The sequence below is a fragment of the Chionomys nivalis genome, chromosome 7 (assembly GCF_950005125.1).
Source record: "Chionomys nivalis chromosome 7, mChiNiv1.1, whole genome shotgun sequence".
NCBI classification, from domain to species: Eukaryota; Metazoa; Chordata; class Mammalia; order Rodentia; family Cricetidae; genus Chionomys; species Chionomys nivalis.
This window is the reverse complement of record NC_080092.1, coordinates 57,546,991-57,572,664: the sequence shown is the minus strand read 5'-3', so window position 1 is coordinate 57,572,664 and position 25,674 is coordinate 57,546,991. Positions and strand designations below refer to the sequence as shown.

General features: G+C 42.3%; 1 protein-coding gene across 3 annotated transcripts in view; it reads left to right on the top strand.

The window, feature by feature from the left end:
- The window catches only part of Gosr1 (golgi SNAP receptor complex member 1), a 32,994-nt gene extending 8,563 nt beyond the window's left edge, over positions 1–24,431 (top strand). For all 3 annotated transcript variants that reach the window (XM_057775587.1, XM_057775586.1, XM_057775588.1), the window contains exons 5-9: positions 2,567–2,658; positions 3,912–3,986; positions 13,198–13,227; positions 16,031–16,113; positions 20,661–24,431. In XM_057775587.1, coding sequence (XP_057631570.1) covers positions 2,567–2,658; positions 3,912–3,986; positions 13,198–13,227; positions 16,031–16,113; positions 20,661–20,785 — 405 coding nt within the window. In that variant the 3' untranslated portion in view covers positions 20,786–24,431. The remainder of the gene's footprint in view (positions 1–2,566; positions 2,659–3,911; positions 3,987–13,197; positions 13,228–16,030; positions 16,114–20,660) is intronic.
- The last annotated feature ends 1,243 nt before the right edge of the window (positions 24,432–25,674 follow it).

Below are 25,674 nucleotides of genomic sequence, written 5' to 3'. Positions count from 1 at the left end.
GGCTATACCTTCTAATAGTGCCACTCGCTTTCCAGACTACCACACATGCATTCACAAACACACATAAAGAAGGACTAAAAATAATTTGCCTAATGCAAAAATATAATGTCAGGTTGAGAACTAAGATTATGACAGATGATAAAGCACTGAAAGCATTCTTACTAAAGAAAGGAGGACTTCAAAGTCACAGAGAAACCGTCTCAAAAAAACAAAAAAAAGGGGGGGGGGGAGCTGGGGATACAACTTAGGTGGCAGAATGCTTGCCTGTTATACACAAATCCCTGAGTTCAGTTCCCAACTCTACATAGAACTAAATGTGCTGGTACAGGGCTATAGTGCCGGCACTTAGGAGGAAGAGCAGGAGAGTCAGAAGGTAAAGGCTGAAGTAGACTAAATTAGATCCTGACTCAAAAAAGGAAAGAAAGAAGGAAGGAAGAAAAGGGTGCTTATAACTACCATAAATGTCTGAGTTGCTTTGGAGTTTGTTTGTACAGTTAGTAAAAACCTGAGAGATCAATATTTGAAAGGAAGAGGCAAAATTCCTAATATGTAGCATGATAAGATCATATATGTCTGATACACCAAGAAAGGTAGAAATAAATTCAGTAAAGATGATATATATAAAGCAAGCCATTATCCTCTATATAAATAATGACCTATTAGAAAATATAATGAAAGGGGCTTGGGAGCCAGGAACAGCACAGTAATAGTATAAATGAGGCCCTTATTCAGTCATGAGCCCCGGAAAATGAAAACACACTCTCACTCTCTCTCTCTCTCTCTCTCTCTCTCTCTCTCTCTCTCTCTCACTCTCTCTCTCTCTCTCACACACACACACACACAGCCAGGTGTGATGGTGTACACTTGTAATCCTAGTACTTGGGAGGTAGAGACAAGAGGATCTAGAGTTCAAAGCCCTCTTGTGGGGTAAATGAAACAACCTTACATACACATGTAAAGGAGTACATGGGAAGTGATTTTTTGTTTGGGGCAGCCTCTATGCTCTAGCTTTGTAGTCTAGACTTGCCCCTGACTTTCAGTCCTCCTGCCCCAACCTCCAAATGTTGACATTACAGGTGTGTGACCATATAGCTCTTTATTTTCTTTCTTTCTTTTCTTTCTTTCTTTCTTTCTTTCTTTCTTTCTTTCTTTCTTTCTTTCTTTCTTTCTTTTTTTATTAATTGGTTTTATTTTGAGACAGAGTTTCTTTTAGCACAAACTGTCCTTGAATTCCTGATCTTGTTCCACCTCGCAAGCACTGGGATGGCAAGTGCACACCAGCCAAACCAGACGTTCTTTACTTTAGAATGGTGAGATGATACCAGAGTTCATTTAGAATCCCAAGAATAACCAGGAATAAAGCTTAATACAGTTCTGAAAGTGAAGATGAGCATTTGATTCTACCACATGTTAAGGCCTGTTTAAAATGAGGATAATTGATAGTTTGTTTCTAGGGGCCAACCAAGTGACTCTGTGGGTAAAGGCACTGGCTGCCAAGCCTGACAACCTGAGTTCAGACCTGGGTCACCACACGGTGGAGGGAGAGAACTAACACCTGCAACAAGATGTCCTCTGACCTGTACACATGCACCCCCACACACACACGCATGCATAAATTATAAAAAAATCTCTGAAGATAGGTGCGTGTGTGTGTGTGTGTGTGTGTGTGTGTGTGTAGGCCAGTGGTCAACCTTTGTTAATTGTTCCTTAGTAGTTCTTTAGGTTTTTGAGGAAGGGTCTCACTAGGAACTGGGACCTGCCAGTTTGGCTAGGATGGCTGGCCAGTGAGCCCAAGGGCTCTTCTCTTCTCTGCCTCCTTACTGCTGGGATTACAGGCTATACTATCAAAACCTAGCTTTTTACAGCCTAGCAGGGATCAGATAATGTTTTACTGGCAAATCTCTCTCTCCCCCTCTATCCTGTTCCTCCCTCTCCCCCCTCCTTCCAGCTCCTTCTTCCTCTCCCTCCCTCCTCTCTTCCCCTCCCCAACACCAAAGATTAAAAAGTAGAAAAAGCGTAAGAAAGGAGGGAGGAAAGAAAAACTATCAAAGTTTTGAATAGAGCCTGGATGAAATTTGTAATTTCTGAGCAGTGACAAGCTAAGGAAGATCTAATGTCAGAAGCTACAACAGATGACTCATCTGTTTAATATACACAGAATTAATGTAAATAAGAGAGACAATAGGAAAATGAACAAAACTATAAACTTACTTGACAATGAACTCAGGGTGTAGCTCAGTGGTAGAACATTTTTGCATTTGTAGCATCCTAGGTTGGATCCCCAGCACTGAGGGGAAGGTGGGGATGGAGGCAAGGGTTTAAAAAAAATAAACCATAAGTCTTATTAAGTACAACACTAAGTAGAAAAATCTCTCCCTTCTTTTACCCTACGCTACTTGAAGTCATTTTGTCTTAGAGTTTTACCTTTACAGTTTTATGTGATCGAGTACCAGGTGGCAGGGCGCTTAGTGTTTGAAATGTGTGACCTGATGACCGGGCACAGCTACTTTAGAAGGGTAAAAGCTCATCCATAGTTGTGTTGAGACTGGATGTTGATTTATTTCAGGATTATACACATGAATTCCATAAAACCAAAGCAAACTTTATGGCGGTACGGGAAAGGGAGAATCTGATGGGATCAGTACGAAAAGACATTGAGTAAGTTACCTTTCCTCTTACCATATAGAATGTTTATGTGGATTTAGGCTACATCTGTGGTTAATCACAAAGCAAGTAGCAAAACCAGGATTTAGGTTTCGTGGTTTCTGATTTCCATTCCATTGTCCTTTGTGCCTTGTTACAATATGGGCTGAATCTACTTTGCCACCTCCCAGTCTTCCCTTGCCAACCTTGATCTTAAGTCCAGCTTGAATGATCCCTTCCTGCCCATGCCAAGAATGGCATGATTGTCCGTTTCCCTGTCATTCGCTTCTCTGTTGCCCTGGCTTTCTATATTCAGAAAGCTGTTAACATCCCTGAAACTCTGAAATGTGTTTGTATGTGAGCAAGTGTTTCCAGGTTTAATAAAAGTCAAAGCCTTATATAAAACTAAGAACCATTAGCATTTTACAATGATCTTGGTCTTTTCTCCCATACCTTCACATCATCCTCTTTTTGTAGGCATTGGTACAGTTCAAGATTTTTAAAACATTTGTTCTTAAAGGACAGTTGTGGTGGCACACGCCTTTAATCTCAGCACTCAGGGGACAGAGGCCAGCGGATCTCTGTAAGTTCAAGGCCAGCCTGTTCCACAGAGTGACTTCCAGACAGCCAGTGCTACATAGAAAGACCCTGCCTCCAAAAAGAAAGGAAGGAAGGAAGGAAGGAAGGAAGGAAGGAAGGAAGGAAGGAAGGAAGGAAGGAAGGAAGGAAGGAAAAGGGAAAAAAAGAAACAAAGAAAGTGGTTTTTATTTTTATTACTAGTGGAAAGCAGGAAAATAACAATATTGATAGAAGTAAATGTCACTTTTGTAACTTTATTGTGCTGGCAATGAACGTGGGAATCCTAAAGCATGCACAGCTGGGTTCCAATGCTCCTTGGGCCTGGGTGGTGAGGGACTGACCCTGCTGTGAAGGATGACACTGTTTGAGTAACTCTCTTGCCCAGGGTGCCGTGTGCTGTGTGCTAATTAATTTAAAGTTTTGCTTCTGCTGGAGAAAACAATGCAGGTCATACACAAAGGAAAAGTCGGATCCCCCTCAAGAAGAGTGGGTTGGTTTGAAAAACAGAAAACCCCAAAATCTAAGCTGGAGGAACATGCATCTTTTACATCTCTGGTAGTACTCAAGAGAGTTGGAAACATTATATTCTGATTTTTGGAAATTACGGTCTAACCGGGGTTAGTTAGTCCCTTAACCTAATGGTACTTTATCTTCTAAAATGTTCTTGCCTTTTCTTGACATTGTTCTAGATCATATAAAAGTGGGTCTGGAGTAAACAACAGGAGAACTGAACTGTTTCTGAAAGAACATGACCACCTTCGAAAGTGAGTACTACCTGCTTTCTGTGCTTATGCAGACATTTTATTTATTATATTAAGGGCTTTGCTGGTGATGATTTCCGTGCTCCGAGTGGGTTAGTGGAAATGGGTGGCAGCCCTTCGAGGATTTTACTCTGCTCTTTGCTGCCTGCTGCTATGCCTCTGTTATCCTTACTGCACGTTATTGATGGTATCCATAATAGTAATACTGATAATGTATGTGGTCTCTTACCACTTTCTTATTGAAGAAGCTTTATAGAGAGTAGTAAGGCTAAATATCAAATGGAAAAAACAAACAAACAAAAAATTGTTTCCCAAGATTTCAGGAGAAAATGATCAGATGAAGGATATATGGTGTTGACAATAGCTCCTCTTCAGAGTTGGAACTTCACACCTAACTCCCCTGTCTGTGCTGGCATCTGGTCTGACTTGGGCTTGCATAGACCTTGTGCATATGTCACAACTGGTGTGAGCTCCTGTGTGTGCTTCCCCTGCTGCATTCAGAAGACACCGTTTCCTTGTCACCATCAACCAACTTTGGCTTTCACACTTTCTGCCCTGTCTTCCACAATGGAAGAGGGGTGTAGCATATATAATCCCTTTGGGGCTGAAAACTCTTATTCTCTGCATCTTGGCCAGTTTTGGGTCTGTTTTAATCATCACCTACTGCAAGCAGAAACTTCTTTTGAGGACTGAGGGGTGCCTTAACCCATGGATATAGCCATGTCATTAGGAGTTGATTTAATATTATTAAGCCCTTTTGTCAGAATAATAGTAGTAAATTCTCTCCTATAGCCTCTGATCTAGCTAGCCATAAGTACTTAGCCTCATAATGGTGGCTGGTACAGATTTCATCTGGTGGAGTGGACCTTAAATCCACTCAGAAAGTAGATGGTTACTCCTGTGGTGTTCAAGTCATTATTGTGGCTTGCAGGCTTCACAGCTGGATATGATTAATGCTTTCTTTCTCTTCTAGTAGAGATGGAACAGGGATTCTTCTGCTTGTTGGGCAAGCATACTATCACTTAGTACACCCCTACATTATCCTGTGTGCATCCATGTGTATGTGTGTGCATGCGCACGTGTATGTGTGTGTATGTGTGCGTACACAGGTGTCACAGCATACAAGCTGTGACTGTGTGTATGTGTATACACTACAATAACTGTATTTCCTGTTGTAATAAGTATAATGAGATCTGTATGGGAGATTGAAATGTGTGTATTGTAAATTTGAGACAAGACTGAATAACAAATTGAGACTTTGTCCTAAAATAGAAGCAGGGCTAGAGAAATGGCTCAGTGGATAAAGGTACTTGCCTGATGACATGAGATCAGTCCAAAGACCTGCATGGTGAAGGGAAAGAATCACCTCATACAAGCTGTCCTCTGACCTCTGCTTGTATGCTGTGACACCTGTGTACACACACACTCACACACACTCACACATACACACATATACACATATACACGTGTGCATGCACATGCACACACATACACATGGATGCACACAGGATAAATTAAAATGTAATTTTATGTGTGTGACTGTTTTGCCTCCATGTATGTGTACTGCATGCACGCCTGTGCCCAGAGAGGCCAGAAGAGGGTGCTAGACCTGTGGACTTGTAGTGAAAGGTCGTGAGCCACCATGTGAGGACTGGGAACTGAACTCGAGTCCTCTATAAGAGTATCAGTTGCTCTTAACTGCTGAGCCCTCTCCATCCCCTAATTATTATTATTTTTTAAAATAATATGTAAAGATTTATTTATATATGGTGCTCTATCTGCATATACACCTGCATGCCAGAAAAGGGCATCAGATTCCTTTACAGATAGCTGTGCCCCACCATGTGGTTGCTGGAATTGAACTCAGGACCTCTGGAAGAGCAGTCAGTGCTCTTAACTGCTAAACCATCTCTCCAGCCCCACCCCCAACCCCTAATTAAAAAAAAATAGATATAAGAAGATGGTTGGAGACTCCACAAATAGTTTCTCCTCAAAATGTTGTCAATAAGTTTAGCATTCACGTCTGAGCTTACCCAGACTGCAGCGATCTTTCTCTTGGTGGTTTGGTTTCATCAGTACTTCTTACATTGATTTTAGATCTGTAAGAAAGAGCTGTCTCTTTATATGTTTTATTCTCTTCCTCAACATGGACTCAGATGCAAGTAGGGGTTTGTCTAGGACTGTAGTTTCCTTGTTACCCACGTCACTGTACCTCATTGGGGTTAGCATCTGTCACGATGCTTTCCTGAGCTCGGCCACTTTACTAAGCAGCCTCAGTTTCTCTCATTAGCAAGTGTTACTCAGGAACCTAGATCCAAGCGTAAGGAAGGGTTCAGAAGGGTTCATTGTTGTTTTATTGCCATTGAGGCGATTGTTTTCAGGCTTCTTCTTGATAATAGTTTTTATCATTAATGGGGTTCAGTTTTTTAATTAATTAGTTAACTATTGAGGGGAATAATTGTTTCTCCTTAATTACTGTAATGTGATGAATTACATTATTTTCTAACATTAAGCCAGTATTGAATTCCTGGAATCCCACTTGATCATGAAATATTTCTTTTCTGTAACTGCTAGACTTATTTTAAGGAATTTTGCATTATTCTAATGAAATATAATCTAGTTTTCTATTCTGGAAATGTCATTGTATGGTTTTTATCACGAGTAATGTTGTCCCTTTTAAGTGACTTGGGATGTGTCCCCTTCCTGTTTTCTGAAAGAGCGTGTTGTTTCCTTCTTAGGTATATAGGGCTTACCAGTGAGTGCGTCCAGCTCAGGGGTTCCTGTGTGGATATTTGTAGACAAAGGGCAAGCAGTCTGAATGTCCCTGGGCCAGTAGATGGCTCACTATAATCAGCTCAACGAGAGGCATAAATCACTCTTGCTGCCAGAGGAGTTGGAAAACTACCAGAGAGAATGTGGTATTCTCGGGGCCTCTGCGAAGTTCTTACCCACTGTTAGAATCCATTTGGACTTTCTGCTGTCTGCTAGACTACAGACTGTAAACAGATGGAGTGTGCTTAAGAGGGCCTTTTCACCTCATCCACTTACTGAAGGAAGTTTTACTTTAATATTTCCTTCCTCCCCCGTTTCCTCAGGTGAATTAGCTTTTCCTAGGTCTGTAGTGCCCTCCATGTGGGGTCACCTTTCCTAACTGTCTTCACTCTGTTGCTTCATCGGATCACTTCTCCCTTGCAGCTGACCACCTGACTCATGGGCCTGCCTCCTTTCCCAGATACCAAGGCCTTTTCCTGTCTTCTTTGTGCCTTTGCTTTGTTTATCCACTTGTTTTCTTACTTTTCCAGAGAGCTTGTTTGTTGACAAGTTTAGGTTCTGTGCTTGCCTGTCCCTTCTAGGAAGCTGTTCCTACTCATTAACTCAGCCAGCCTCCCCTTGCTATGGCTTAATAAAGCCTCTTTCTTGTTTCCCTTGAAGCATTTATGACAATGTCTAATGGTTTGTTCTTTCTATCTTTTCCCTATCGGACCCTCCTTGAGTATAAATTTCATAAGGAAAAACTTAGTCTGCCATTAGCATGTTTGGTTCTCCAGCCCCTATTGTGCTTGTTAACGCTTAATACCTCCTTCTATGAGTTGGTGGTTCTCAGCAAGGCTGTTCGTTCTGTTTTCTTAATGTATAATGTAATGTGAATATATATCATACCCTAGTGTAGAAGACTTATTTTATTCATTCAGTTATTCTCTAAATATTTATTGAATACTTAATATACACACTCAAATATTAAATTAATTTTAAGAACTATAGGGAATATGAATGTAACCGGTTATGTTTTGTAAAATGGATTCCTTGTGCAATCCTTTTGAAATATTCAATTCTGGGGCTGGAGTGATAGTTTATGGTTAAGGTACACAACCGTGAAGACCTAGTTTTAGTCCCTTACACGTCTGAGTCAGATGTGGTCCCATGGTTCAGTGACCCAGCACTGGAGCATGCAGGCAGGGTCGCTGCGGCTTGCTGACACCCGCCTAGCTGGGAAACGTGAGCCCGTGTCAGGGAGAGACCCTACCTCAAAGGAGCAGTCAGAGAGTGCTAGAAGGAGGACACCTGAGACCCTCCCCTGCTTCACTAGTCCACTGACACGCGTGCCTGCACACACGGCTTGTATACCACACACAAAGAGAGAGAGAAGTGTGAAATTTAAATTCTTGAGTAAGTCTCTCAGAAGCCTCCCTCTGTACAGAGGAAGAAACAAGACTCGGAGAGAATGTAGGTCGAGGTCTCATCACTGTTTAGTAGTACAGCTTTACTCAACACACGCTTCCTATGTTTGGTGTTTGTCCCACGCCTCATTGCCTTTCTTTCCTGTGAGTGTTTCTTTAAATTTTTATATTTGTTGTAACAAGGAACTGTCATGGCCTGATTTTATAGAGAACTGAAAGACCAGTTACTCTGAAAGCACATTGCTTGGCTTCTCTTCAGTTTTTCACTTAAAATCGAATGAGAGCTGTGTTACATAAAGATGGATGCCATTAAAGTTAAGTCATTTTATAAAGTTAAACGCATTCTGGAGAGATGGCTCAGAGGTTAAGAGCACTGGTTGCCTTTCCAGAGGCCCTGAGTTCAATTCCCAGCAACCACATGGTAGTTCACAACCATCTATAGTGAGATCTGGTGCCCTCTTCTGCAGGCATACATGCAAACAGAACACTGTATACATAATAAATAAATTAAATAAATAGATAAATCTTTTTTTAAAGCATTCTAAAATTTCAAAGAATTTATCTCCAGTAACTTTTCAGATATAGTGCCATTATACAAAGCATGTCATACTTAAATAAGATTGATCACAGTATTTAGTTGATAACTTTCATTTGCTTTCATTCTGTTAACCACTCAGCAGACACTGAGAATATACACATTATCTTTTACCTTAGGTCTAACCATGTCTATGAGTGAAGAAATAATTATTTTATTGCCTTTTAACTGTTGATTGTTTTCCATATGACATTATTCAGTTATATTTAGGGTTTTGGTATTGTTAATTTCATTTTAAATTTTACCAACCATGTCATTTGTATACTCTAAAGTTTTTTGCAGAAATATTTTAGGTAGGCTCGATTTGTTTTGAGACAGGGTCTTGTATATCCTAGGCCAGCCTCAAACCCACTCTGTAGTCAAAGACCTTGAACTTGTGCTTCTCCTGCCTATACTTAGTGCTGATTGCAGGTGTGTGCTTCCATGCCCAGCTTATGTAATACTGGGGGTTGAACTCAGAGCTTCATGCATGCTTGGCACGCACTGTACTAACCTAGTTATAGCCACAGTAGACTTTTTTTCTTTCTTTCTTTTTTGAGATATGATCTCACTGGGTAGTTAGTACTGGCTGGTCTGGAACTCACAGGGATTTGAGCCCAGGTCCTCTGATTTGATGTTCCTGTGCTGCTCCTCAAAGTAATGTGGATGGCATAGACTGCACAGGGTCGCTAAGATAATGCGTGCCGAGACTTTGCCAGTCCTTCCTGCATATAGTACATGTGTAAGATTAACAGACGTAAATAGTAGGTCTGTACAAATAGCTCAGACATTGAAATTGAAGGCTAAGCTCACAACCAAAAAGACAAGAAAAGTAAATACTAAAAGAGAAAGAGATTACACCAAACAACCCTTTTCATATGCGTGTGTGTGTGTTTAGGGGTCTGGAAAGATGGCTTAGCAGTTTAGAGTACATGCTGCTCTTGCAGAAGACTGAAATTTCATTTCCTAATCACTTCTACTAGGCAGTCCACAATGCCTCCGTCCTTCACAGGAACCTGCATTCAAGCACATGCATATGCACATATGATTAGCATAATTAAAAATAATAAAAATAAGTCTCTAAAATTTTTCTACATGGTTGCATTTTAGGTTGTTTAATAAGTATCATAGAATTCAAGTTATATAATTGTCAGCTATTACATCAATGAGTGAAGTAATGTAGATTCCTGGCATTTAAGGATCTGACCTTAGCTTTGTGGAGTGTTTATGAACTCCATTAACTCATGTAGTTTTGTTGAAAGACTTGAGTGTTATTGAGTGTTACATGCTGTGGGGTTGCTGGCAGGGAAGCCTGGCTGACTGGTTAATAGTCACACTCACCGTCTGGACAGCAGGCTTACACATCAGCTTTGCTCCTAAGTTCATATTCGCTGTTTGTTGTTATTCACATGTAGCTACAAGGAGGCAGTTTATGTGCATGCGTGCATGCATGCATGCATGTTCTTTGGTTTTGTGTATGCATGTGTGAAATGTTACTCCAAGGAAAAAACACTAAGGCAGAGAGAAAATGTTTACAAAGCATTATTTGATTAAAAAAAAAAGTGTTTATCATTGTTATGACCACACGCCAGACAGATAAAACTAAAAGGAAATAAAAACTTTGGTTTGGCTCCTAATTTCGGAGGCAATCAATGTTACAAGAAGGACATGATGATAATTAAGTCGTCCTCAGACAGCAATGTTCTGAAGTGAAAATCTGGGAAGTACATTGAAGAAATTCTAAAGAATCTGTGCCAGGGTCATTTGCATAGTAGAGAATTGGAATTTTAGCTTATGAGAGCTGGTGGCATTTGTCTCATTATGTCTTTCATTCGGTTCATGGGATAGCTCAAGGTTCCCTGTTACAGATTTGTCCCAAGTGATCCAGTTACCTACAATACTGAAATAAATGACAAAGCAGAATGATCCGGTTAGCCAAGATGACCTTGAATTTCTGATCCACTTGCCTCCACCACCCAAGAACTATGGCAAACTATAGGTTTGCCCCACAGCTGGTTCCCAGTTAGAATCCTCCCGCCTCCACTTCCCAAGAGCTGTAGGCACACTGTAGTTTGTCCATAGCTGACTCACAGTTAGAAGCTATGTTACACACGCTCGTTTTTCTTTATTTTGAACTTGTTAGATTAGTAGTGAAATCAAATCTTCTTTCAGTTGGCACATGACTTTCTTCCTTTTTTTTTGGCACACAACTTTCTTAAACAAGGCTTCAAATGGAGGAACTGTGTCACGAGGGATTATAAAATTGTGATTATAAAAATGTGTGTGTATCCTCCTGCAGAAAACTTATAAGGATTATAAGGATTATTTTATTGCTAATCCTGATTGATATTTTATTAGTACAAGAAGTGTCTGTTACTCGTTATTCATTCATTTATTAAGCATTTAATGAGCATCTCCTGTGTGCTAGGTACTGTACTAGACTCTGGGGAGTCAAAGATGCATCAGACGCAGTCCCTACTCCTGGGAACTCACACTGCTTAGAGAAGTAGTAAACAACACATCAGTGTGGTATCCTGAGAGAGTGGGTTTTCAAGGTCTTACATGAGAATTGATGTGAAAACCTTTTCTTTCTCTGTCGCACAATATCTGAATTACATTATATTCCTGAATGAGTTGATGGGAGGGCATACTATTGTAATGTAAGGAAGAATTGATTTTACCTGTGTACACTGGTGTGTCTGGGGAAGCTTCAGAAGGATACAGCTTTCGGGCTAGACTTTGAGATGTGTAAGTTGTTTATGTTAAGCATGAGGGATTCGAGAGAGGCTGTGACTTAGAGCTCTTGCTATTCTTTAGAACTGTGAAAGGAGACCCTAAACCAAAGAGCTGCTCAGGGACGTCAAAGTACTCGATGGAGATCAAGCATACCTTAGGTTCATGCCTTTGCCAGCAGCTTGCACTAAGATTATTGTTTGTGAGCTTTATGGTAGGAAAATTCCATGAGATCGGTTCAGACAGCTACATGCTTGAACCGTGACCATAATGTAGGTTGAGCAGAAAAAAAAAATGTATTTCTGGTTAGCTCTTACTCTCTATATAAGAGGATTCAGAAACCAATTACAAAGTGCTATTTTATAGAATGTTGTGATTCATTTGGTTTTCTAGGTTCCCAGTCCTGTTTGTTTGTTTGCTTGTTTGTTTGTTTGTTTGTTGGAGACAAGGTCTCTGGTATGCCAAGTTGGTCTAGAACTCTTTCTGTAGCTGAGGATAACCTTCAGCTTCCAATCCTCCTGCCTCTACTTTCCAAGTGTTGGAGTTACAGGCATGTGTCACTACACCTGGACTGTACACCCTGAGTTACAATCCCAGCGCTCCAGACCTTTAAAACACATTCATATAACAGAGAATAAATGGAAACTTGGGAGCATTTCATTTCTGCTACAGTTAAACACACCTGCTGACTCTAACTTCTCCATTTTACTTACTAAAATGTTTGATCAAATTAATTTGAAGTAAGGCAAGCATGGTGGCACACGCCTGTAATCCCAGCTCTCAGGAGGCAAGGGCAGGCGGATCTCTGAGTTTGAGGCCAACCTGGTCTTTGTAGTGACATCCAGGACATCTGGCTTATAGTCACTATCTTTGTTACTTTTTAAAATTTTAATTGTCTGACTTATGCAAGGTTTTTATGGCATTCTTGTGGAACTCACCTTTATTGAACTTCATGTCAGTGTTCTGTTTTGTAGAGTGAACAGAGTCACTCTTTTGGAAGGAAGTAGCTGGGGAGATGCAAGTGTTTATTTCTGTGCTAGTGCTTTACACCTGCCACACACGCTGAGCTCTGGACATTTGTTCTACGCCTTCTGATGTTAAGCTTGGTAAAGGCCCATTACTAAGCTCCTAGCTTCTCTCCTGTGCGTTTCTCCTGGGTTGTCTCGTTCTTCCATGGTGTGAGGTATTGGGCTTGTTTGTTCCTTATTCACACTCTTGGACTCTAAAGTTTCAGGAGCTGAGATTTGGTTTAGTTGTGTTTGTTTGTTCGTTTGTTTCAAAATAAACAAAACTATTTCCCCCAAAAGGAAGGAGCTGTGAGGTCTGAATACTGCTGCTTAGAGGCCTAGAGCTGCATTCATCTCCTCGGCTCAACAAGTGGCTGTAGTCCTTACCTTTTGAATGGATAGTAGTGACAGCTTTGAGTTATCTGGGCTAAAGAACTTCCACTTTTTAATGCTGTCGTTAAAACTAGCCAGAATTTAATAATTAGGAATGTCATGAAAAAAACAGACGGTTTAAGTAGACAGGTAAGAGCAAAATGTAAATTACTTCACATGTGACTGAATTAATTTCAAAGTTCAGGATTTTCTCTAGATGCACTAAAAACATGGATCTTTATTATTCTGTGTATAGAAAAGGCTATAAAGTTTATAAACATAGAAAAAATAAATGTTTTAAGTATATCTTTAATAATTCCAAATTTTGAATTTTCTTTTCTTTTTTTTAGCTCTGATCGTCTGATAGAAGAAACAATAAGGTAGGGATGGTTTTTGTTTTACTTCATTGCTGTTTGTTTGCACACTTAATTAACAGATCAAGTCATCGCTGTTCACTAGAGTAAAGGTCAAGTCTTAAGAGATGAAAATTTCACTAGATGGTAATACATTTCTACTGTGGCCTTCCTTTATAAGGGACATTTAATCTTCTTAGTAACTGGTTCATGAGATAGACATTGACCAGTAGATTCCATCTCCAGAACGAAAAGAAATCAAGGCTTTGCCTGTGGTCACATGACTAATAAGTAATATTGAGGACTCAGATCCCCAAATCAGAATCTCTTTATAGCTCTAGAGCCACAGCATTTATACTAAACCAGCGTCTGAGACAGTGAGGTGGCTTAGAGGATACAGGTGCCGCCACCAAATCTGATGACCGGACTGTGAGGCCTGTGTGGTGGAAGAGAACCAGCTCCTGACAGTATTCCTCTGACCTGCGTGCACAGGTGGCACAGAAACACTCACGTGTACACATGCATATGTACACACACACACACACACATACACAAGGTAAATTAATTTTTAATATGTAAATATGCTTAGTTTATGGTACTGGTAAGAAATCTGAAGTTCCAGTAAGCATATGAATGATTTATTGTTTTTAAAACATTATATATTATATGAAGCTTATATTTTGTCTCTAAGTATTTGACACTTGAAATAATAGCCTTCATTTCACTCAGCTCCAGATGATGGGATGATTTGGGAAAATATGTCTAGATAGACTTTATGTGGTACTGGAAATCATGCATATTCAACAAGGTAATAATTTAATGTAATATCCATTCTCCAAGGAATACAAAGTGCTTTGTGGAAATTATTTTTTAATGTCTATCCACTTGTGAGTCAGAGTGCACATGAGATAATGGTAGTCCCCCTTTAAAAACAGAGGCCTGTGTATTTCAGACTGTCCTCCTTACTCAGCATGGGTTTGAATTCTGTTACTTTCTGTAAGACCACAAAGCTAGTTAAAGTTAGAATGCTTTTTTCAAGTCCCTTGTAATTTCAAGCAGAAGTTGGTCATTTTCTGATGCTTCTGCTGCTTTCATGTCTTCCTGATACTTTCAGAGGATCCTCTGAGCCAAATGGCACATGCCTCTAATCCCAGCAGTCAGGAAGCTAGTCCTCAGCTCCTAAATGATGGCCTAGATTCTAGGATCTTCATGACATGGCCTGGCCTTCATCACGCTCCTGGAACTGGCCATTTACAAGACCACCAGTGTGGAGTTTGTGTGCTTTAGAGACAACTTGCTCGTAGCCTTCCTTGGCCAGAGCCCCACAGCTATATTTCTGGGTTGTGGCAGCATTGGAAAAGATAGTCAATTCTTCTGCCTCTTTTGACATATGACCCGTTCGCCTGTCAGTAACTCTCATTGCCCTTCCTAGCTTGAGTGACCATCTCCTGACCAGCTCTTTGGACAACTCCTGTGCCAAACTGAGCTCATCCTATGCCTTTCTGATTTTGTTCTTTGAGGTCACTGGCTTTGTAGGGTGCTTCTAATATTTTTGTTCCCCATACACACACACTATTCCAAAATGCTTCAGTAAATATTCTTCTAGGTGTCTCCTTACGCATTTCTTGTCTTCTCAGTTGTGAAGTTACAGTGTTGGTTAGTTTGTCATCCCTCTAGCGGCTCCCTTCATTGGACCACCTGGTGGTTTGTTCTGTGAGGCTGCCCATGAAGGGCCAGCAGCTTACCAGCAATGGGTGGCCCCTTGACTTGTCCCCTTTAAGAGCTGAGCATCTCACTAGTAGCCTCTAAGTCTCTCTGCAAGTACAGGAGCCAAGGGGAATTGAGCCCATTACTTTCAGCCTCAGGACACCTGATATGATAGGATAAAAGGGTAGAACCTACTTTGAAAAGAAAAAAAGGATGACATAGATATGATAAAAAGGTGTAGATTATTGAAACACCACTACAGACACATGGCTCACAGGTTCCTATTGTCAGATTCCCTGTATTTCTTGTGGGTCTCTTACTTAAGTAGGTATATGTAACCCCTCCAGCCAGCTGTCTTACGTAGAGCCTGCAAGGGAACCAGGGCTTCAGATGGTCTTTCCCCAGCGTGCGTGCTTTTGTCGTAGCATCACTCTGTGGAGATGGGTCAAAGCTAAGTCAGGAAATTGGATCTAACTACTATTTTTCCCCAGTTTCTGTGCCTGATATCTGGGGCAGTAAGACTTGAAAATACATGATCATGGAAGTGATAGCAAAAAGAGTATTATCTCTGATTCTCAACAGGATCTCAGAGTGGTCTCATGAAGAGGCTGCATTCTATGAGAAAGTGTCATTACCCCTTTCCCAGTTACATTTAGTGAGTCCCAGATCTGCCTCCTGATTCCCTAGAATTTCAAAACCTTGTTTGTTTATATGTTAAGAGCTGATTGAATGTGGATACATACTTGGATACTGTTTTTATGGTTATGATTCTTTTCTTCTTAGCAGTTTTTCCTGATTAAAATTGTTTTAATAGTTGGACCTTTTTAAAGCCATTAGAAGCAGCTTTGTAATGTATGAATTATACATTGTCTCATAACATCTCATTTCATTAGTTACATCGAAGAAAACACAAGATGACTCATAACAAAGACTTTGTTGGTTAACAGTGGGTTAAGTGAGGAAAAGACAGCGGGAAGTTTGCAGGGCAGTGATTTGTACCCATTTCCTGCCTGGTCATTCCAGAATTGTTTGCTCACTGTGCTTTTAGAGATGTGATGGGTTGAGCAAGGTAATTAATTCTCCGTCGCCAACCCAGTTGTTTTTTTTTCCTCCCCTCTTGAAGCATTGCTATGGCAACGAAAGAAAATATGACTTCTCAGAGAGGAATGCTCAAGTCCATTCACAGCAAAATGAACACTTTGGCCAGTATCCTTTTTGAAATCTGTTGGTGGGGTGAAAGTCCTTCTCCCCTCCCTCATTATATAGGGATAGAGGAGCAGGTCACCAGCATTGGTAGCTGTAGAGCTCCTTAGCAACCACATCATGTGAGGGCTTCCTGCTTTGTGGGAAACTTAGGTTTAGCACCATTTCTAGGGGACAGCACTCCGGAGGGTTAATACTAAAGATTTAGATTTGTAAAATTATTCACAGTATTTTTCTATCCTTAAAAGCTCTGGATCCAAGTTAGTACTCCCTGCTTGTGTTCTTAACCACCCAACACTGTGTCTGTGTTTTCTGATTTGCCACAATGGAGGACAGGTCAGTTGCAGGAAGAGAGGGGAGACTGTGCAGGTGTGTGTAACTGCGGTAGAATATGGTGACTGCACAAGCCCAGGTTCAGAGTAGTCTCTGCTTGTTAGTTTTTTGTTTTTGATTTGTTTTGTTTTGTTTTGGATTTTCAAGACAGGGTTTCTCTGTAGTTTTTGGTGTCTGTCCTGGAACTAGCTCTTGTAGATCAGGCTGGCCTCGAACTTACAGAGATCCGCCTGCCTCTGCCTCCTGAGTGCTGGGATTAAAGGCATGTGCCACCACCACCCGGCATCAGTTTTTAAATGTTTGGCTTCCCAACTCAAAATAGGATTGCTTCAAAGAAGGGGGGGGGTGTCCCAAGTGGATGTAGGAAGGACCTAAGATTTTTCAAAAGTTGGGTATCATCTGGCCAACAGTAATTAAGGATACTTTTATCCTGATAATCTATTTTCCCCACCTCACCCCCAAAAAAAGGATATACCTGGCATTGCTTGGCATTTTCCAGTCCTTTATCAGTTTTCTGTTAGTCTAGTATAAAAACCACAATCCCAAACCACTCAGGTTCATATAGTGCTGCACAGTTTATACAGTGCTGTTCTGTGACATCGCGTTTTGTCAGTCCCATAAAAGGAAAAACAGGAACTTATTGACTTTACAGAACTATTTTAAATTTCCATGCTTTTTCTTTCTTTGTGTGTATATATGCATACATTCATTGCATATTTCTGTGGCACACATGTGTCTCCATATTTTACCTAGACTGAGACAGGGTTTCTTGTATGAAGCTGTATTCCTCCAGCTAGCTGACTCTTAAGCTTCTAGGGATTCTCTTTTCTCTACCTCCCATCTTCCCACATTTTATGTGAGTCCTGGGGATTCACACTCAGTTCCTCGTGCTTGTACAGCAAGCACTTTTGTTCCCTGAGTCATCTCCTCAGCCCCCAGTGCATTTTTCATGCATTTCCATGAAGTCAGATCATACCATAATGTCCCTTCCCTCAGGTGATGTTTCTCTCTGTCACCCAGTGTGAGTTTGCATCTCCAGGACTCACATAAAAGGTGAAGACATAGTGAGTGATTTCGGGATGATGCAACACACTCATTTACTCACCCCATATATGGGGACCACTCAAGACCAAAGTACAGATACCACCAAAGTACAACTTCGTGAGCCAGTGACTTCTATTGTTGTCACTTACAGGAATATGGATGCATGGTTACTTATGGGAGCAGAAGTGACTCACAGACAGCAGCATTACCAGGGCCCACCCCAGCAGGGGTGACAGCTCACAATAGCTGGGAAACTTAGAGCACACTGCACAGCCTGCAGGCAGCTCACAGGTTGGAGTGTCCTTTCCAAGTGGCTTTGGTCTAAACCTCGTATAGGTAGCTAATCTGTTTTTTGTTTTGGTTTTTTGTTTGTTTGTTTGTTTTTGTTTTTTTGTTTGTTTGTTTGTTTTTTGTTTGTTTTGTTTTTTCGAGACAGGGTTTCTCTGTGGTTTTGGAGCCTGTCCTGGAACTAGCTCTTGTAGACCAGGCTGGTCTCGAACTCACAGAGATCCGCCTGCCTCTGCCTCCCAAGTGGCTAATCTGTTTTAAGAGTCGTTTCATAGCCAGGCGGTGGTGGCGCACGTCTTTAATCCCAGCACTTGGGAGGCAGAGGCAGGCAGATCTCTGTGAGTTCGAGGACAGCCTGGTCTACAAGAGCTAGTTCCAGGACAGGCTCCAAAACTACAGAGAAACCCCGTCTCAGGGGAAAAAAAAAATGTTAAAAACAAGCCGGGCGGTGGTGGCGCACGTCTTTAATCCCAGCACTTGGGAGGCAAAGGCAGGCGGATCTCTGTGAGTTCGAGACCAGCCTGGTCTACAAGAGCTAGTTCCAGGACAGGCTCCAAAACCACAGAGAAACCCTGTCTCGAAAAAAAACAAAAAAACAAACAAACAAAAAAAGAGTCGTTTCATGTTAGCTCTGCTTACTCTGGCAGGGAGGGGTCTAGTGAATCTGGTCAGTTTCAGGGACTTCCTAAAACTATTTTGAGTAGTCTACCTTCTTGTTTAAGGAGCTTCCCTATATGATGGAATGTTTCAATCTCACAGGAAACTGTTACACAACATCCAGGCTAGTAAGAACTCCTAGACTCTGGTACTCCAACCTCAGCCCCAGAAGAACCCAAAACACTGTATTTATTATAAGTTAGTCAGCAGCAAGAGCAGAGACAGCTTAGTAAATGTAAAAGGGTTTATATTTTGTATGACCACTAAAAATAAAATAGAAACCAGGTGTGTGGTAGCACAATTTCTTTTTAAGCCCAGTATTTGGGAAGAAGAGGCAGACAGATCTCTTAAATTTAAGGCCAGCCAGGGATACACAGTAAAACCCTCTCTCAAAACTTAAAATAAAAAATTGGAGTGGCAGCTGGATAGTTGGGTGACTTTACACACTAGTTGAAACTGAGTTTCCCATTCAGTTTGCTACCTCTGTTTTGTGCCTTCTCTCTGAATGTATGTGTCCTCTAAGCCCCAAGCCCTAAAGTAACAGCATCCAAGCCAAGCATGTTGCCTGCTATAGATAAAGCACTCATCATTCCAATAGAGTGTGTGCTCAGAGCCTCAGAAGATGGCTCAGTAGTAAAGGGCCTGTCACACAAATATGAGGACCTGGGTTTGATCAGCAAGAGGCTGTCATTTCCCAGTGTCTCCTCTCTCCTATCACAGATCTTTTCTCTGTTAGCCTGCCTCTCTCCTTATGACAGATGGCCACAACACAGCTCGAAGGCCATAGGAAAAGAACAAACTTGCTAACAGCTGTCACCATATCCCCTAGCCTAAATCAGTGCCCATTCAGAGTTAAGCTACTGCTAAGGGAAGGACTGTTTACCACCTGAGTATAGATGCTTCTCCCTGCAGAGCTTGAGAGGTACAGGCAGTGGTGATGCATGCCTTTAATCCCACCACCTGAGAGACAGGTGGATATCAGAGTTCAAAGCCAGCCTGGTCTACGAAGCAAGTTCCAGGACAGCCGTAGGACTGTTGCACCAAGAAGAAACCCCGTCTCAAAAAAGCCAAAAAAAAAAAAAAGAAACAAGAGAGGAATAGTTCCCAGAGATAAACTAAAAAAGAGTGTATTCACCACAGTCAAGGTTTTCTGATGCCACCTTTTATGTTATTTTTTTATCTGTGTGTGTGTGTGTGTGCGCGCGCGCGCGCACACACACTCATGCAGAGGCCAAACGGTTTAACTGGAGTTACAGGTGTTTGTGGGTTGTGGAAACAGAACTTAAGTCTTCTAGCAGAGCAGCAAGTGCTCCTGACCTCTGACCATCTCTCCAGCCCCTGATGATTTCTTTATCCCTGCATTGAACATAAAACAATGAAGACTTTTCTCTGGGAAGTTTTCACTTTGTAAAAGGTTTTGTCACTTTGATACGTATGTCCTGTTCCTGACTTTTAAAACTGTTTCTCTGTCGGTTGTCCCTTTGGTCCTACTCAGAAATATACTAATGCCAGGAGTATGTGCTCAAGACAGCGAAGAAATTCTAGTTATGCTCATCCGATGTGTAGAGTCTGCACATACACGAGTAATGTGTCCCTGTGAGAGTCCTCGAGGGACGAACACTGCACTTTTCATGGAGAGCGTGGTCATTGGTCTTTCTGAACTTGATGTATTATTGTCTCCACCAACATGGAACAGTGCAGCTGCCCTGGTGTACACAAGCAGGGAGTGTATTAATGACTTGAAGTATTAAAATATGGTTGGGATGGTTATCAAAGCCCCAAAATTTCAAATCTCTCTCAATCTCTCTCTCTCTCTCTCTCTCTCTCTCTCTCTCTCTCTCTCTCTCCCCCCCCCCCCCCCAATTCCCAACTAGAGCAGCAAGACCATTTAGCCCATTTTCCTTCCTGGGGCAGAGAGGGGTCGGGTTTTCTTCAGAACTGTCTCTGAGGGGAGGGCAAAGAACAGAAAGGGGAACTGCAGAGCCAGCCCAGAAGCCCTGGTGGACTCTGGCAGCTGTCCGTAGTCTCTCCACTGATTTTGTCCGTTGTTCTTGTGTGTGCACTTTGCAGACTAGGTGGATTGAGTTTGCTCCCATCTGGGAATGTGGGTTCCTTTCTCTTCCCCATGCTTTCTCATCATTTGCTGATTGGACTCCACTGATGGCTGTTTGTGAGTCCTGTGCCTTTTAGAGACCCCTCTCAAATATGACCTTAACTAAGTTTCAAAGACCGTTTTCCTGCTGTGAACAGCCTGATACAAAGGATCAACCTTAGGAAGCGACGTGACTCACTCATCCTTGGAGGGGTCATCGGCATCTGTACCATTCTGTTGCTGCTGTATGCATTCCACTGAGAGGATGGCCCTAGGACTCTGCCCACCGCCTTCATGCCCTGATCGGGAGTGGGGAAATGAGGAAGGAGGAAGACTGCCCTGGCCATAAGCCTGCCAGCCAGACGAACTCTAAAACTGCATCCATGACTCGGACCTGGTCAGACTGAGCTAAAGCCAGTTTTTCTGTGCTATCTTTTCTAATGCACATTACTGTTTTTAATTTTAAAAACAACAACAAAAGGCTTTCAGTTGCTTGTGTTTCCCTGGAGGTAAGCAGGCAGAAGCCAAGAACCTGGGCTTCAGTGACTGGGGAGGCCTGATGGCCAGTGGGCCTCATCGCTGGCCTCCTCACACTGCCAGGCTCTCCACATCCAAAGATGGCTTTGCCTTCAGCCGTGAGACTGGATGTGAATAAGAATAATTCTTGTCCTTTTATTTAACACTTGTGATGGGAAATCAGCTGTCCTCTGCTGATACTCTGTGATCTAGATTCTACTCTGTGACCCTCACTCTTGGCAGTCAAGAAAAATTCCATTTTGCACCAATTCTGTAGGATGCCAATGCTCAGCTTCATCATTGAGTTGTCTGAAATGGAGAGCGCGGTAGAAAGGGTATGTCTTTTCTGTTTCAGTCGTGAGCACCGCGTCAGCCGGAGCTGGAGACACATCAAGAGTGCAGGCCTGGCACTGAGGAGCTGGTTATTGCTTGTTAGTTCTTCCATTGGGTTAATATTTGCTTCGATACGAGAAAATCGCATTTCAGCTCTGACAGACAACAGCCAGTGTCTGTCATTACCCCTAGTGGCCCCTTGTCATGTGAAGATCAATACTAGGAACCAGGGGAGGGAACTGTGGCTCTCAGTGCACATGAGCCACACGTGGAAACTCATCAAGGAGTGGCTGTCCGTGTCATTCCATCTGACGGGTTCATTCCATCTGACCGCGTTCTACAGCCTGGAGCAAACCTGATTCCCAGGCACACCTCCCTGTAAGGATCTATTCACTCCTCATCCCTTAGGCTCCTCTGCATCCCCAGGCCGTGGTCTCGTTGTTGATGGTGCCTGTGATGCCTGTCCGCACCTATTTATTGCTGTGGACAGTGACCGAGATGTAAATGCTTTTTAAGGTTAGCCATTCTCAGCATCTGAAATTGGTAACTTGTCTTACTAAACTAGCAGATATTTTAAAGGTCTCCAACATCTGTATCCACCAAGAGAGAAGGCTGCGAGCCCCCACTAGAATATCCTCTGGCACCACAGGCAATGAGAAGGAAGATATCAGGGCGTAGCCTTCACCACCTCATGGTGTGGGAGTGGTGCCTCTGGGCAGACTTGATTACTTAGTGCTCATGGATGTCTGACATCTGATTTGGGACTGACTGAGAGGAGAGGTTTGTCATTCTGGTGTCAAAGTGTTAGTACATTCTGGGTATGAAAGGCATTTGATATATTTTTCTTAATTATGGGGTTTATTTTTCTAAATATGGGTTAATCAGCTTGTTGACTAGGCATGCCCTTAAAAGGAAATTAAATTTCCCACTGTGGACCTTAAAGAATCAGGGAAGTTTGTTTGCTAAATTCTCTTTGGGAGAACAGAAGTTCTCTTCCCTGACACTTCATTATTTTTGATTTTTTTTTCAAAGGGCCCCAGTTGGTGGTTGTGCCTCAGCTAGACTTTATGGGACTTTGGTTGTTATATAGTGGGCATACATAAAACTTGAAGTATCCTAAATAAAGTTATTTATTTAAATATACTGCCAGTCTTTTCTACTGGTTTGATTACATGGTTCATCCACTAAAACTGCTGAAGGAGAGTAAGTAAGCTAGGACGAGGCCTGGTGCCATGAGCACAGCACAGCACGCAGGTGGCAGTGGCTGCTCCAGGATGCTGTGCGCAGGTGAGAGGATGAATTATGTGTCTGTTTCTTCTGAAAGTAAATCAGTTCTTCCAAGGACACTGCCGGGAACACTCACTGTGGATGCTGGAGTCTGTGGTCGCTGGGGTCCAGAGTCTCTGACTGGCCTCCAGGTGTGGTGTCCCTGAGGGAGAGGCTGCTCCTTCCCTTCCGGTCCCGCTCTTTACAGGACTCTGTGGTTACCGAATGGAACTTCAGTTTTATGATGTTGAAATTTTTTTTAAGTTGTCTTTGTTCCCCCCTGTGGGCTATCCTTACTTACCCAGTTTTCAGGCTGTTAAGTTCTGGTCAGAGCCTGAGGTTAGAGGGTTTTTGTTTTATAATCCCAATGAAGTGTTGCTTCTAAGGAAAGATTTGTTCTTTTTTTTTAACATAATACTTTTTTAAAAAATATTTTTAGTAACCATTCAAAACTTCCCACTTCACTAAAAGATATGAAAAATGGAAACAAGCAGCAGAAAATTTCAAGTGTATGTTTGTCTGGACAGTAGCTCACTGTTTAGCCCTCCCTGGCCTTTAACTCCTGCCTCGGCCTCCTGAGACCCTTGAACTATTGCTATCTGATGCGCACCACCACACCTGGCCCAGCAGTACTTTTCCACAGTTCCGTCTTGCTGTGTCCAGTGACTTAGTAAAGCTACTCGGTCAGTTGTTACTGAGATCCACAGTGTGGTGGCTGTCCTGCAGTCCCTGGACTTGAGTGATGCCCAAGGAGTCTCTGCCACCTGCATTAGTCACCTTTGATTTTCCCTTCCCCTTGCTACCAAATCTACTTTTATTGAGAATGTCTTTTCCTTTCTTCCGGTACTCAGATCAAATGTAGGAATCTTAGAAGTTAAGAATGGAGACAGGTAAGGAAAGAGCTACCACGAGGATGCTTTTGTACCTAGAATCAGATACTTACCTGGGCACTTCCATGTTGGGTGTGGACTGTGAGTGGAAATGCTCCCTGATCCCCTGATGCAGTGATCTGGGACCATGGAGTTGAGGGACCTTGATCTTCACTCCCGCCATTACTACCCTGTGTCATTGCTGATGTTTGGAACCCAAGGGAGTGGCATTTAAGAATGGGTCTAACCATTCTGTCTTCTGTCATTAACTAGATAAGAGTTTTGGAAATTCACTGAGTTTTCGAACCTGTAGTATTAAGTTGTTGGGATAAATGGCTGTGCCCAAGCCATTTGTGGCAAAGGTGGCAGAGCAAACACACCTACTCACATGACTGAGTGTTCTCTGTTCTCCATTTATAGTAGGGTCTCCAAAAGAGTGGAGAACTTCCCACTGTGGTCCCAAATTTGGCTGTTCATTCCTATGTGTGCCTGCATGCCCCCTTGGGGAATCAGGGACAAGAGCGGGGTCTAAGCATGGTGTCAGGCGAGAAGTAGAGAAGCCGAGCCATGGCTTTAAGGGTCTTTCTCTGTCTGTCTCTCCTCTTTTTTCCTTTTGGTATCTGATCTAAAATCATAGTACCAGAATATTTGTGTCACACCCTAGTAGCTCTTAGAGATGGGAGCAGAATCGGTTCTGATCACACTTTATTCTCATGGGATACAGTCTTCATGGAAAATGCCAATACCGAGTTTTTTAATCTATTTTTTCCAGATGCACTTTCTAATGTTTTGCTTTTAAAATGGCTTCTTGGAACCAATATTATTGTATTTGTACTTAATTTTTGTTCTCATCTAAATGTGCATTTTCTGACTGTATAGAAGAAACTTTGTTATATAATTTAATAAATTAAATATCTAAATATCATGCCTGTGGTTATCTGTGCTGGTGAGACAACTGTGCGCCCCATCAGACTGTGTCGACCGCTGCTCCAGAGGACTTCTCAGGATGTCCCAAGCCTTCGAGTGAACAGTCGGTGGTCGTTTGAGCTCAAGGATGAAGGAAAGGGGCTGGCAAGATGGCTCGGCAGTCAAGAGCACCGGCTGCTCTTCCAGAGGACCCAGGTTCAATTCCCAGAATGCTTGTGGTACAAACATACATGATAAAGCACCTGTACACATAAATTTTTTTAATGACTATCTTTATCATAAAATGTCAGGGGTTATGACAAAAGTCTAAAAATGTGTATTTGTCAGAAATGTATGTCCTCACCTTCTTAAATGACTATTTGACCTTGATTCTCCAGAAAATGGAAGCACATTTCCTGCCCATGAACCAGATGGTCTTAGTTTTCTGTTTCTTTTTAAGATGATACTGTCAGGGCTGCCTAGAGCTCAACAGGAGAGCACTCACTGAGCATGCAGGAAGCCCTGGCCTTTAGTCTCAGTACCACAAAAATCAACAAACACTATAATGTGTGCAGTCCATGTAAGTTCAGGCTTGTAAAGTGTACTCATGGGTTTTCATGTGCCTGTTATATAACCGCAAGACGAACCAGAAGATTGCCTTGCTGCAGAGAGAAGCCCTGCCCCACACAGCAGCTTTTGTTTGCTTGTTTTGGTTTTGTTTTTTGAGACAGGGTTTCTCTGTAGCTTTGGAGCCTGACCTGGAACTTGCGCTGTAGACCAGGCTGGCCTTGAACTCACTCTGCTGGGATTAAAGGTGTGTGCACCACCACCACCTGTCCACTCTGCCCCTTTTATCTGAGCATATTGTTCTCCCTTTCTCAGCACTGCGGCCGTCCCCTCCTGACCAACATGGCTTCTAAAGTGCCACCTCTGCTCTTCCGTGGGCATCCTTAACCTTACAACCCACTGTGTGCTGCTGTGTGGTTGTGTGTGGGTGTGCGCACGCATGCACGTGTCTCACGCACAACCAGCACCTTCATGTAGGTAGCCTTAACATCTCATAGATAAGAAACAGCTGGAGCTTTGCTCAGTCACCAAGTGAATGGTGAAAGGATCTGAGTGGAGGGCTTGTTTTCCAGGGCTGGGGGGGGGGGGGGAGCCAGGGTTCTGTACATTCTAGGGAGTGTTCTACCACCAAGCTATGTCCCCAGGCTTGAGGGCTCTTTGATGTCAAATCTTAACACTAGTTTTACAAAATCT